Below are 15,211 nucleotides of genomic sequence, written 5' to 3' on the forward strand. Positions count from 1 at the left end.
AATACTCAAGGGAGCAAATATGGAAACAAAACACGGGACAGAAACTGAAGGAGGGGCCATCTGGAGACCATTCCACCTGGGTATCCATCCCATGTACAGTCACCTAAGCTAGACACTGATGTGAATGGCTGGAAGTGCATGCTGTCAAGAACATGATATAGCTGTCTCCTTAGAGTTCTGCCAGAGACTGACACATTCAGAGGACAATGCTCACAGCTAATCACTGATATGATCAAGGGTTTCCCAATGGAGAAGTTAGAGAGAAGACTGAAGGAGCAGAAAGGGTTTGTGACCCCTTGAGGAAAGCAACAATACCAACCAACCAGAGCTCCCCAGGGTCTAAACCACCAGCCTGGGAGCACATAGGGAGGGACCCATGACTCCAGCAGTATATGTAGGGGAGGATGAACTTGTCAGGCATAGGTGGGAGAGGAGATTCTTGGTCTCATGAAAAATGAACACAGAGTGGGGGGTAGAGAATGTGAGGGTGGGGAGGGGGTAGTGGAGGCACAGCCTCATAGAAGCATGAGGAGGGGGGATGGGATAGGAGGTTTCTGGGTGGTGGGAGGAAGTGGGATAAGGGGATAAAATATGAAATGTAAATATAATACCCAATTTAAAAACAACAACAACAACAACAACAAAAAAGAATTAGCTTTAAAGTGTATTATCTTAAAAGTCAACTAAGGAATCTAAAACAATGTTATTCAACCCTGTAGGCACCGAAATGATTTGTGTGCTGAACACAATAACCTGACTACAAGAATTGGAAGTAGAATACTAGCTAAGACTATGGAAAATGAATAAAATTATTTTTCCCAAAGAAAACATGAATAATAAAAGTAACAGCCTATGATTCGTATTTGAAATCTCTAAATCTAGTTTCTTCATATTTAGTGTAAAGGTGCAACAATATGGCACATGGGTGGAAGTAAACCATATTTTTTTTTTACCATCTTTTTACTTTGTAATGAGTTATAAAAAGCAAATGCAGTACATTTTAGCACATCTAAATCATTAAGTTCTACAAATTTTGACAGACCTTGTGACTTGCAAAATGTACTCAGAAGTCAAATAAAAGTTTCCATATCAATTGTGATCATCAGTCTATAATGATCACTTAAAATCAAATTCTCAAACCCTAATTTTCACAGAACTCTATGATCCATGATAATACCATAGGCAAACTGACAAACACACACACACACACACACACACACACACACACACACACACACACACAAACTTTTTTCTTTATCTTATTATTTATTTAGTAATTTAACAAATTAATATCAAGTAATATTATACAATTGTAGATACATCAAGCAAGCCTGGATATACTGGAGGTTGATTTCTCTGTCATATACTTAAACACACACATATATGCATACATATGTGGATAAACATAAACACAATCTAGAGAAAAGAGGCTATGAATTTTAAAGACTCTTCATCCCAGTAGGATATGTTTTCTCATGATTTCTGATTTTCTTTCTTCGTTTTTTCTTTTCATTTCTTTTTTTCTTTCTTTCCTTTCTTCCCCATTCCTTCTCCCCTCTTTCTCTTACTAATTCATTATGTATTATTTTAATACTTTGACAAATTTGTATCAAGTGAGATTATCTAGTTGTAGAGACACGACGCTGAAAAAAACCTTGAGATACTGAAGGTTGGTTCCCAGGTTCTTAGCTCACACGTTTATTTTTCCTTTCTTCTTTTACAAGTATTTCTATTAGTTATTGGAGCATTTTGTTCAACGTGATTTGATCATATTCACTTCCTGTCTCCTCTTCCCCTTCTCCCTCCTCCCCTTCCTCTTCTTTCCTTCTCTGTGATGCAGAGAAGATGGAATCCAGCCTTGGAACTTCTGCCCTGCGTCACGCAACCCTTCTGTAGGGACGTTGGCTTTCTTCCCCAGAAGTAACGTTCCCTGCAGCGCCAGCGTTAGTCATCTGAGCCCAGGGAGCATACAGGTGTCTTGAAACAAACCTGCAGGAACCTGCTGTGGATAAGCAGAAGCCATGGACCAGAACCCGGAACAAACGCATGCCAGCACTGCGAAAGCCCCGGTAGAAATTATTGTGGAAGCTCCAGCGGACATCACAGCAGAGGGTCCGGTGGACATCACAGCGGAGGCTCCGGTGGACATCACAGCAGAGGCTCCAGTGAACCTCAAGGCAGAGGCTCTGGTGGGAGAGTGGAATGACGTTGATCAAGAATCCCTTAAAGTCATTCCTTATCACGCGCGACTTTCAACTGCCATGTTAGATATTACAACTCTCCAAAATACTGGCTCTGAAGACTCATCACAGTTATCAGAAACAATGCCAGATGCTTCCTTGGAGGGGCCATTCGGCTTGGGGCCTCTGGTATTCTCTTCTTTGCAGCGTTTCAACAACATTAACTACTTTCTAATATCATTTAGTATATTATCCCTAGCTCAAGGTAAGTTGGAGGACAAGGATTGCTCCCGTAAGTAGAATCATGATGTAGACATAAGGCTGACATGGCGGGAAAGGAGAGGATATATGACATCTGACTTGTGTTCCAGGCATGGAGTGGAATAAAAGTCAGAGAACACAATTCTTTCTTGTTATTTCAGGTCTTTGGCCACCTGCTTGGCAGGGTGCAATCCATACTGTGAGTATCAGCTTCTGGCCTCCAATACAGAGCTCATAAGAAGGTGGTATTAAGTTAGCTCATGTTATTTGGTGATCAACTTAAATTGTGGGTTAAATCTTTTCAATATTAAAAGACAGTAGAAAACAGCATTGCCATCAGATCATGGTGGTTGCTGCTCACAATTCTGAAAGACTCTGGAAAAGTAATTTTTGGTCAGGATTTTGTTTTCTCATCTGTAAATTAAGGGTTTAATAAGGTTTGAAGTAGTCCAGATCACAAGAAGGAAAAACAATGGTATTTCTATCCACGTGTCTGCTTTCTCCTTTCTATTCTTCCTTCTCTAATATATATATATATATATATATATATATATATATATATATATATATATATATATATACATATATATGTATATATATACATATATATATATTATCAATAATTTTATTAATATAAAAACTTCACTTTTTTACTATATTCACTAAATAGTTTCAATCCACTTCTGAGTTTACTTTTATTTGAAATTTCTCTGGTTAGCTTGGAAACTACACTCGCCCACTGTCTTCCACCTGGCTCTCATACTTAGCTATTGTCAGTGAGAGGCTGGGGCAGTAGGTACCAAAAGTGTAGGCAGAGTCTTCTGTGGTTTTCTGATTTGGGTGGTGATTGTGGCAGCAGGAGCGACACTGAGTGATTGAGGTTCTTGGAGGTAAAGTAGGGAACAGAGATTCTATCAGCAACAATCCTGAATGTTTCCCCTGCACTGTGCTCCTGTGTCTGGCCCTGGGGCTGTAGACCAGCAGGGGATCAGTTGCTTCTCACAGATTTAGGAGCCTTAGGAAAGTTAAGGACTCTTGAATCCCTGAAAACCAAGGAGTTTTTGAGATAGCTGGACAACAACAATGACTTGTGATCCAACTACTTTGCAGATATAAGTTTTAACTCATAACTATTTTTTCACTCCAAGAAATGCATTATTTTTGTTGCTATCCCTTGTATCAAGTTATTCATGTTTTGCCTTTTACAATTTTATTATTCTTTACATGCTAGTTGATAGTCCTATATACATTATATTATCATTGTTGATGCTTAAGAGCATGAAACAATTTCCAAAAAAAGCAATTTGAAAGTATACATTAAAAAATTGAAAATGGTCAGATAGTTTAAACTTCAAGCTCAGAATATTAGCTATGGGACATTCCTAACTATGGATATGTCTATACATAGTTCAATAAAATAAAAAAAATTATATTTAATGTGTACATTGTTTTTCAAAAAGATTTAAAATTCTCAGAAATGCTAAACTTCAAGCACAGAATTCTAGCTCTGGAACAATGTTATATTTGGAAATACAAACTGGGTTCCAACTTTCTTTATGGCTTCAATTTTAGAAACTAGGTAAACATCCATTTGTGTTCTTTTAATTCTTGATAATTGATACTTTGTATGCTTGAAAAGAGTGATGAGATAACAGAAAAATAATTGATCTTTAATAAACTAATAGAGGTAGTCACTAATAGCTCCTAAAATTCAAGTAAAAATATCCATGGGGGTAAGATTACTTTGTTTATAGGGTTTGCTCATTCATAACATCATAAATCAGCGTGAATTAAAGTTTTCTTTGATTATAATTGTTAGATGTTCTGTCTGTTAAAATGTGTTTAATGCTCTTTCTCTTTCCTTTGACTTTTTAGGTATTATATTTGGTCTTACTGATGTGAGTACTGGAAATTTTGAGAAGGATTTTTATCTGTCACGTGCAGAGGATGTTATATTGACCATTGCTTATGATCTTGCGTCTTTGTTGGTAGCAATACTTGTAGCGCACTATGGATGTAGAGGGAACAGGTCAAAATGGGTGGCAGCCTCTGCCTTTTTAGTAGGACTTGGATCAATTATATTTGCTGTTCCATACTTGAAATATGAAATTATACGTCCAGTGGAAGAGTCTGAAGGTGAGATTTCCCAAATATTCTTATATACTAAATTATTTTTTAGATCATTGATTCAAGTAATTTAAAATAGTTCATGGTGCCTGTGTATTCTTATGTAATGATGCCTAATAACCATTTTCTGTAGCTCTCTGATTTACCTCTCAAAGAGGAAATTGTGCTAGGAAAGAGTATTGCGAGATAATTTGTAAAATTATTTATTGTATACAATTTTACATATATTACAAATCTTTTGAGAAGTCTAGTATTTTGCACAAGATACAGTAATTATTCTCTTCGTTCTCTTTGTAGCACAGAGGCAGATAAGTTCAAATATAGGAATAAGCCCACTCAGACGGAAGGGTTAATTTTTCTACCTACATTCATACCTGCATACTCCTACCATCTCAAAAGTTGGACATTACTCTTTGACTACCATTTGAATCTGTAAACATAGGGGCTTTGTAATATTGATCATTCTTGATTCCACAATCTTTGTCTATTCCTAGTAAGATCTATTTGAACTGTCTTTGGAGTACATTTCTAACACTATTGTCCCAGAGCCTTCCAAAAGATATACAGGCTTCTATATATAAATATATATGCTGAGCTGGTTTTAACAACACATGATGAAGAAAGGAGATGTATCATGTATCCATGTGCATGTGTATGTATACGAATGTCTTTGACGTTTATAATGGTATATTTATGGTGTTTAAACACAGCAGCAATGAACAAGGATGATCAAGTATAACTGTAGAGTTCTTTAAGTATATGCCAAAGAGCAGTATCATTAAATCTTGAGGTAGATTGACTCCCAGCTTCCTTCGAGAAACTCCTCATTGATTTCCATATCAGCTGTACCAGTGTGAACTCTATCAGCATGTGCTATTGTTTGTTTTATTGGTGGGATGCTAAATCTCAAAGCAGTTCTAATTTGCATTTCCCTGCTTAATAAACTTGGTGAGCATTTCTTTAAATATTTTTCAGCCTTTCAAAAAGCAGTTGATATGAATCAAAACTATTTTAATACTAATATAGTTACATACAACAATGAACATAAATGTAAGAACTATATGACTTTGATATTCATAAAAGTGACATCATCTTGAATTAGAAGAGGACTAATGAAAAGAAAGGAAAGAAAAACATTTTATTCCTTTGTTCTCTTAGCAATGTTGTGGTCAGAAATAGTGAAATCTTCAGAAACTTACCATTAGAAGTATTTTAAAAATCTGGTTAGTAGTGCAGAGCATAGAGCATGTACTACCCTTGCAGAGGACCTAAGTTTGTTTCCATGCATGTTCATCAGACAATTAGTAACCATACCTAACTACAGATCTTTGTGATCTGATACAATCTATTGGTTTCTTCAGGCATTGGCTTACACACACACACACACACACACACACACACACACACACACACATATGTATGCACACACTTAGCAAAAAAAATAAAAATACATTTTTAAAAACTTGCTATCGGTGCTAGGAAGGCATTATAACAAGAAATTGGTGCTTTTCTTCCCTTTGAATCTTGTTTGTGTCGTCTACATTTCTGAATGTATTGTTTTCTTTGGGATTAGGTGCCTACTGTTCATTATAAGAATATTTTCTAGCTGTCTAATTGCTGAGATGTAATCATTTGTTCAAAAGTACTGTTATTACTTTCTTGTAAATAATTGATTTATTCTGACAGTTTATATTTTTATACTAACTCCTTTGACTTATATTTAAGTTTACACATACACACACATACCCACAGTGAGAGAGAGAGAGAGAGAGAGAGAGAGAGAGAGAGAGAGAGAGAGAGAGATTTATTCTCCATTTGCTTATATACCACTCTTCTCTTACTGTGATGTTTCCTAATTTTATTTTTTCAACCTTTCCTTTTTGTGCTTTATTGTTTAGACACTAGCTTCATCTTCTGTTATGAGTTCTCAGAATTTCGTTGTATAGTTCATAAATTTCTATTTTTTATTTTATTTGTTCCATGATTCTGTTTGTTATCTACAATGATGATACATTCATATTCAACACACATGTAGAATATGTGTGCCTCAACAAACAGGGAGACCTGATACTTCATCACGTCATGAAAAATTCAACACAAATTCTCTTGACACATTCATGAAAATACTTGTCCTACAATGTCACTCTTTTTTTTCCTAGAACTTTATATAAAGTGGCCATCCATACTGCTCTCATACTGACCACCTTCTCAGCAGAGGAGAAAGCTCCCATTCCTGAGCTTTTATTGAGCTCATGTTTTTGATGATACCCACCAGTGGTTCGTACTTACTCAGAATGAAAGCAAACCTCCTTTCTATCATTAGGATCAGTGGATAATGAAAATCAGCATTCCCTGATTCTCCTAGTTGCGACTTCCCTTCATTTGCAGCTAGTTTTCTGTCTGCCAACATGACATACCAAAGTCTTTCAAACCACCTCTAGTGAGTGCCCTCAGCTATTTTGTCTCATTGTCCTTTTCTCTCCTGCATGGAAACCTTGGAAGTGAATCTTGCCCCTGCCCCTTTCCCTATGTCAAGTGGCTGCCTAGTCCTGTGACTAATCTGCTGCTGCCAATTGGAAGTGCTAGTTTCTTCACAAGTGGATTGCAAACATGGTGAAAGGCTTCCTTGTTTTATTTATCATGAAGTCAGATTGGATTTTGAACACCATGTGTTTTCTTTCAGCTCTAAAACTATAGCTAGAGATCTTGTAAGGAGATAATTTGAGTTTGATTGTAAAATGACCGATAGCTTGCTTTTTGTGAACGAGAGAAAAGTCATACAGAAGTGCTGTTGTGAATTTGAGAAGAAACATGAAGAAGGGGCCACTGAGTTAGTTAACTAGAGTATTCTAATAAGATTTTGAAGGATTATTAGGGTCACACACTAAAAGACATTAGCTGGAAGTATTGGGAGAAGAAGAAGTAAGCATGAGTTATAGCTGTGGTATGCTCAGCTATAGATAGGCCCTCCAAGGCCCAGGGAACACTACAGAAGGATGGGCAAGCCAGATGAGCTAGAGGGTTTGGGAAATAGTGTGGAATACTGTATTTAGAAATGAAGTATCCAGCCTGGCGGTGGTGGCGCACACCTTTAATCTCAGCACTCGGGAGGCAGAGGCAGGCAGATTTCTGAGTTCGAGGCCAGCCTGGTCTACAGAGTGAGTTCCAGGACAGCCAGGACTACACAGAGAAACCCTGTCTCGAAAAACCAAAAAAAAAAAAAAAAAAAAAAAAAAAAAAAAAGTATCCATTGTAATCTTGAACTCAACAGAAATTGTGCACATAAATTATTTAAGGTAGTCTACAAATATATTATCAGAAAAGGAAAGGGAAAGCACAACTCCCCATGCATTCCTGTATATTTCTACGCAGCTAGATGTTGCTAAGATAGAGTTCAGCAATGGAGTGTCTGGCAAGATGTCCATGCTTCTGCAAACAAAACATCATTTTTCATCCAGAAAACAATTAAAACACAACTCATTGAGCAATTGAAGAAGATGAAAAAAATGAGGTTGAACAAGAATGAAGACAGGAGAACAAGACTAAGAACAAGAATACAAAGAATGAGAGGAGGAGGAGGAGGAGGAAGAAGAAGAAGAAGAAGAGGAGGAGGAGGAGGAGGAGGAGGAGGAGGAGGAGGAGGAGGAGGAGGAGGAGGTAGATTGGGTGTTTGATTCAAAAGAGAAAGGCAATCAGTGTGAGGGTGAGGCAGACAGAAAGAGAAAAGAGATGAAATTGATTAGAATATATCATGTGCATATTTGAAAATGTCATAAAGAATTGAGAGCATACATTATGCATTATTCTATTAAAAAACAGAAAAAAAGATGAGCATGCTGGGTCAAAAAAATCACAATTTTAGAGACAATTTCTGATTTGCCATAAAGTAATGTATTGTTACACAGAAACTAAGCCAAGTAATGTTTCAGTAGTGTAATAAATGTAGCATTCACTTTAATAGTTTTTCTACAATATTTCAAGAGTACATGTTAAACTTTACCCAAGATGTCCATAATATATATGATTTAGTATCAACAACCTAACAAGTAAAAATACACAAACCCTATAACCATGTATATAAGAATAATGAGAGAAGTAACCTGTGACCCAAAGGATTTAAAAATCTAATTGGTAGATTATCACATGTAACTATGGTGATGTTAGTGATCTTTTTGTTTGTTTGTTTGTTTGTTTGTTTGTTTGTTGATACAGGGTTTCTTTTATAGCCCTGGCTCTCTTACAGCTCTGGTTATTCTGAAACTCACACTGCCAATCAGGCTTGGCTCAGCTCAGAGATTCTCCTGCCTCTCCCTCACATGAATTAAGATTAAAGATGTGCCCCACAACAATCTAACTTTATGACTTAATACCTTGTTTTGATGATCCTATGCGTACTTAGTTGTCTTGTTGCTGTAAAAAAAAATGTCAAACACAGCTTAAAAGTAGAAAACATGAGTCTTTAAACTCATGTTTTCAGAGTGCTACCTCCACAGTTGCTAGGCTCCATTGACTCTGAGACCATAGCCAGACAGAAAATTGGGAATGTGCAAAGAAAGTGGCAACAAAACAGAGTGAAAGTATTAAGAAGCTGTGACAAGATAGAGCTTTTAGAGACCATGTTGTGTCTCTCCCTGGCAGTTCTAGGAACTCTCCAAATAATATCGACAAGGAAGTAAGTATTGAACACATGAGACTTTAAAGAGGTATTTCATATGCTATCCATAATAGTATATTACTGAAGCTCAAGAGTCAAAAATAAGAAATTATTTCGTCAAAGAAGTGCTGATGTAATTTAAAGATTGTTAAAGAAAGGGATATTGAACTATACTCAGATGGTGGATCACCCAGGGCATTGCAAGTACTTTTCTTGTGGAGACAAATATCAGAAGAACAGGATTCAAAGAATAGAAAAATGAGTGCATATGTATTACATATGAGTAATTGTATATGCATATAAGCATATATGTGTGGAGGTAATCTTGTACATATAAACAATCACACCTTTTCATTCATAATATGCATGTTTCCTCCAGTGTTCCAACACATTTTGTTTTAATGTGCAATTTCTATTAAGAATATGATCATTAATTATATTAGTACATTCAATGTATTATTATTAAATAAAAGAAAAAATCATGGTGGTGGTAGCCACTGCAGGTGAATTGTACATTTAGTTTTGAATTCATTTCAGTAAAATATAATTTTTATCTTTCAAAAGAGTTGTGCATAGATGAAGAACAAAGAACAATGCCAAATTGTGAGAAAAACGTAGTACCATTCAAATCAGAAATCATTTGTCTTTCCATCATCGGGCAGTTTCTCCAGGGAATTGCAGGGATGCCGATGTATATCCTTGGTGTGACCTACATTTATGACAACGTTTCCACATACATGGCTGGCATCTATTTAGGCAAGTTTGCTTTTTCTATTATACATGGCCCATTTTGAATATTCATTGGGTTTCTGTATGTTTGAACAGACACAGAAATACTATTGGCCCTATGATGACACTGTACTAAATGCTGATGATGTTTTTGCAAAACTTCAAAATCACATCGATCTACTTAATTCTGAGACTTGGAACACTAGAAAAATTATCTAATGTCACTGAAAGATGTAAAGGAATTAAAAATGCATGTATCTTTTAAGTGGCAAATTTTTCTCTGTGTCTGTTTCTTTTTCTCTCTGACAGAGAGAGAGACAGAGAGACAAAGAGACAGAGAGAGAGGAAAGAGAGATGAACACAGTATCATTTTTTCCACTTTTCAATGTCTTGTGTAAACTGTGTTCTACATTATTTAAACATTGATACATCCCCCAAATAGTCTATCTTTATTTAGACTGTGGTCCTGGAAGGTTAAAATGAATATGTCCTTTCACAGAGATAGCTAAAAATAATTTTCAAGAGTATAAAATTATTTTGTACTTACTTAGAAATCATCTCATGAGTAAATACCATGAAGTTTGCCTGTCACCTCAGACACACAGAAACTGAGGCATGAGGATTATGAGTTCAAAGCCCTATGAAACTGCACATCAAATACCAGAACTGTATCAATCAGAGCTAAATAACAAGACTCTGTCTTTTAAAAAACAGCAACAGCAAATAGAAATAAGTAATAGCTTGCAGAAAATAACTTACTTTTCAACCAGTAGTAAGAAAATTTTTCCAATAGACTAAAACAAGGAGTGTACCTATTTCTCTATACCTTTAACAATACTTGTGTCTTATTAGCATCAGTCAGGACTGCCAGAAAATACCCATCTTAGTTTTACTAAATAGAAAATAAGACACATTATCTACACAATATAGATATTGTACTATATTGCCACCATTTGCTATGGTGGAAGTTTTGATGAATAATGAAAGAATAATTATGAAAATGTGTTGTCTTATGCTGGAGAGATATTAAAGGAAATACCCTTTATTTGTATATTGAACATAGATATATTTATGCTACATTCAATATACAGATTACATAAGATACAATTAAGCTTATAATTAAAATATATGTATCTAATAATTGATTAGGTAAGAGAATATGCAACCAGTTGTAATATCTAGCCTAGATGATTCCCTGATGTTGTCTTTTTTATAATTAACACTCACAATGTGTAGACACTGAGTAAAGTAGGTGGTCTTTATGATAAAACCCGGTCTCATTCAAGCAATGTAGCATCCTAGCAGGGCAGCCTGACTGTTCCCACAGAAGCAGTGACTGTGGGTCAGGACTAGTATCAAACCTTGCATGAATGTCTCATGAACTTCCTGCCCTACTAATATGGGATTTGCTAGAATCAATTTGAGAAATTATTTAAAATTTTATTCTTTTCCCCTCTATCATGTCTCCCCCTTTCTTCCTCTCTTTTCCTACCCATTTTCTGTTTGTCAAGTAATAGAGAATAGCATGAAAAAATTTAAATATCACAGATAGTTTAGTTTTTTTTAATCAAGTTAGATTTTGAAGCTCTTTAGTCCTTTTGTTCATTTTCAAGGTATCGCGGATGCTGCACAAATACTGGGATATGGTCTGGGTTGTGCAGTGGGATCACCAAACCTTAGGCCTTCATTTAATCACAGTTCTGAGAAAGTGTAAGTCATACTGTTTACTTTTCTATTTAGTTTACATTGTATATAATGCTTGTTGAATAGATGCAGTAATTCAAATAGTGCATAAAAATGTATCCAACTTCTGATGATGTGTACATTTAAGTGTTCATTTGTATTGTTATTGTTTGAAATGGGACTCAGCGAGGGGTGGGGATGTGGGGAGGGAAGGGGTAGAGCTCACCTGCTCAGAGGAGAATGAGAGGAAAGAGGGGGAAGGATTGTGGGAGGGAGTGACAGGAAGAGGGGCAATGAACAGGATGTAAAGTAAATAAGTAAAAACAATTAAATTAAATTTAAAAATTACTAAATTTTATGTTTTCTTTAAAAAACCATACATTTATTATTCAACACAATATAATAGTAATGGTTGTATGCATGATAGGTAGAAGTGTTCATTTTACTTAATTAATAGTTATTTTCATGCAGTATTCTGATGATATTCTTCCCTATGTCATACTTCTCTCAGATCCTTGCTACCTCCCTATCTACCTAACATTATGATCTTTCCCATTCATTAATTTAAAAACAAAACAACACAAAAACACAAAAGAAAAAAAAAAACTCCATGCAAAAATACAATAGTTAATAGTAAAACAAACAAGCAAAAGACCAAAAAGATATTTTAAAAATGCCAAAACAAAACAAAATGAAACATAAAAAGATCACCCCAAAAATCATTGAGTTCATTATGTTTGGCAACTACTCCAGGCAATGGGACCTGGTCTTGAGTCTTGTTATACCCACTACACTTTATTTGGAGGAAATTTATTGTTCTTTTGCAAATAGTCATCCATTGGAAATAGCTTCATAGTTAGGATTGGGACTTCATGCCTAATTCCCATCTTGGTTCTGTGTAGGTCTTCTATGTGTTACTACTGTCTCTGTGTGTTCATATATGCATCAGTCTTATTGTTTCTGGAAATACTATTTCTTTGGAGACATTCATCACTTCTGTCTCTTACAATCTTTTTACCTCCTCTTCCACACCTAGAGGGGAGGAGTTTGGTGAAGACATCTCATTCAGTGCTCAATGCTTTAAAGTCTCCCAGTTAATTAAATTCATTTTGTGTAGGACAACAACTCCAGCTAATGGGACCTGACCTGGACTATTGTTGTTATACCCAGTTACACTTTATTTGGAGGAAATGTACTGTCTTTTTGCAAATAGTCATCCAATTTGGAAATAGCCTCATGGTTAGGATTAGGACTTCACTCTCTGTGTTAACAATTAACTTAAAAAGACATGTGCAGACACTTAAAGCCAGTGACCGAACTGAGCCCGAGGGCTCCAGTGGAAGAGCTAGGGAAGGACTGAAGGAGCTGAAAGGGTTTACAACACACAAGAAGAACAACAATATCAACTAACCAGACACCTCAGAGCACCAGGGACTAAACTACCAACGAAGGAGTATACATTGGCCAGTCCATGGCTCCAGCTACATATGTAGCAGAGGATTGCCTTATCTGGCATCAATGGGAGAGGAGGCACATGCGCCTGTGGAGCTTGTTGTCCCTGTGAAAGAAGAAGCTAGAGGGGTGAGGCAGGAGTAGGTAGGTGGGTATGGGAACACCCTCTTAGAGGCAAAGGGGATTGGGGACGAGAGGGGGTGTTTTCAGAGCGGAGACCAGGAAGGGGATAACATTTGAAATATAAATAAATAAATAAATAAAATAATACACACAACTGAGTATTAATAAACCTCTCCTCTATGAAGAAGCTTCTCTGATGTGTGTTGAATAAGGCACTGATCTACAGATATATGAGAAAGTTAATTGGAGACATTTTATTACCATAGTCTTTAATCAGAGCAATGCTATTAGGTTTTCCCCCAGTGGTGTAAGTTATATTTTTACCAGGTTTTGGACACTTAAGCAGTATCAGATATGGGTTCTATCTTATACAGTGGACTTTAAATAAAATCAAAAGTACTTTACTTGGATCCTTCCAGAATAGTTGTAACTCTCCTGTCCTAATACAACTTGTGGGCAGAGACCTGTTGAAGGCCACGGGGTCTGTAGCTCAGTGATATTAAAGATAACCATTCTCTCTGGCAGCGTGCAGAGCACCTTCCAGCAGCATAAATGTTAGTCACTAGGGATTAAACCTCTAGTTACCCACTAACTTTTCTGTGTTTGATGACATAAGTTGCATGCCATGTTTAGCAACTGGACCTGACTTTCAGGTTGCAGAAAACAGTCTTGGCAATAGCTTGTGATATATTGGGAACTCATGGCATGCCTTTGATAAATGACTATTATTAGGTATTCTCCTCCTCTTGACACCTTATTAGTACCTAACATTTGTAGTTTGTTGTATTATATCACACATATCAAAATCTTGAGAGGTGATATCCACATGTAAGAGAAAATACAAAGTACTTGGTCTTTTGGCATCTGAGTTACCTTACTCAGGATGAATTTTTTTTCTAGCCACATCCATTTGTCTGCAACTTTCATAATTTCATTTTTAACGGATGAATAATGTACCAGTGTGCACTCTATCAGCACATGCTGCTGTTTGTTTTATTGTTAGGAGATGGAATCTAAAAGTAGTTCTAATTTGCATTATTCATAATGCATAATCAACATGTACTACATTTGTATTTTCCATTCATGGGCTGGTGGACATCTAGGCTGTTTTAAACTTTTGACTACTTTGAGTACAGCAGCAGTGAACATGGATGAGCAAGTATCCATGTAGAGACCTTTCGGTAGATGCCCAAGAGTGGTATCATTGGATCTTGAGGTAGACTGACTCCTAGCTTCCTACCAGAAACTCCTAGTTGATTTCCATATCAGCTGTACCAGTGTGCACTCTATCCACATGTGCTTTTGTTTGTTTTACAGGTGGGAGATGAATTCTCAAAGTAGTTCTAATTTGCATTTCCCTAATTGATAAAGTTGGTGAGCATTTCTTTCAAAGTTTTTCAACCTTCTGAGTTTTACTGATAGAGATTCTCTGCTTAGTTTTACACTCCACTTTTAAACTGGGTTACTTTCTTGATGTTCAGTGTTTTAGTTCTTTAAATATTGTAGATACTAACATTGTATCAGACACAGAATTGATAAAGATCTTACTCATTCTGTTGGGTGTTGCATTGATTGAATACCTGTTTGTCCTTTGCTTTTAGAAGATTTCGGCTTCATAATGAGGTCCTATTTATTAATTGTTGATCTTAATAAATTTACAATTGGAGTCATATTTAGAAGTTTTTCCTGTATTAATGAGCTCAAGATTATTCTCCACTGACTTCTGTTAAATTCAGCATATATGGTTTCATGTTGAGATTCTTGATCCACTTGGAGTAGTGGTTTCGGCAGGGTGACAGATGTGGATCTATTTACATTCTTGTACACGGAGCTATCCAGTTTTACCACCACCATTTTTGGAGATACTATATTTTCTCCAGTATGTATTTTTAGTTTTTTAGTCAAAAGTTCAATGTTTGTAAATGCATGAGTCTTCGGTCTTAATCCATTGACTTTTTAAAATGCCAATACCATACATTTCAACATTTTTAATTTCCTTCTA

General features: G+C 36.1%; 1 protein-coding gene across 1 annotated transcript in view; it reads left to right on the plus strand.

Moving 5' to 3' along the window:
• Positions 1-1,892: 1,892 nt before the first annotated feature.
• Slco6a1 (solute carrier organic anion transporter family member 6A1) overlaps positions 1,893-15,211 on the plus strand; it is a 72,562-nt gene continuing 59,243 nt past the window's right edge. Inside the window, exons 1-4 of the mRNA XM_034521911.2 lie at positions 1,893-2,445; positions 4,317-4,577; positions 9,787-9,978; positions 11,565-11,661. Coding sequence (XP_034377802.1) covers positions 2,022-2,445; positions 4,317-4,577; positions 9,787-9,978; positions 11,565-11,661 — 974 coding nt within the window. The 5' untranslated portion in view covers positions 1,893-2,021. The remainder of the gene's footprint in view (positions 2,446-4,316; positions 4,578-9,786; positions 9,979-11,564; positions 11,662-15,211) is intronic.

This window comes from Arvicanthis niloticus, chromosome 17, assembly GCF_011762505.2.
Source record: "Arvicanthis niloticus isolate mArvNil1 chromosome 17, mArvNil1.pat.X, whole genome shotgun sequence".
Taxonomy (NCBI): Eukaryota; Metazoa; Chordata; class Mammalia; order Rodentia; family Muridae; genus Arvicanthis; species Arvicanthis niloticus.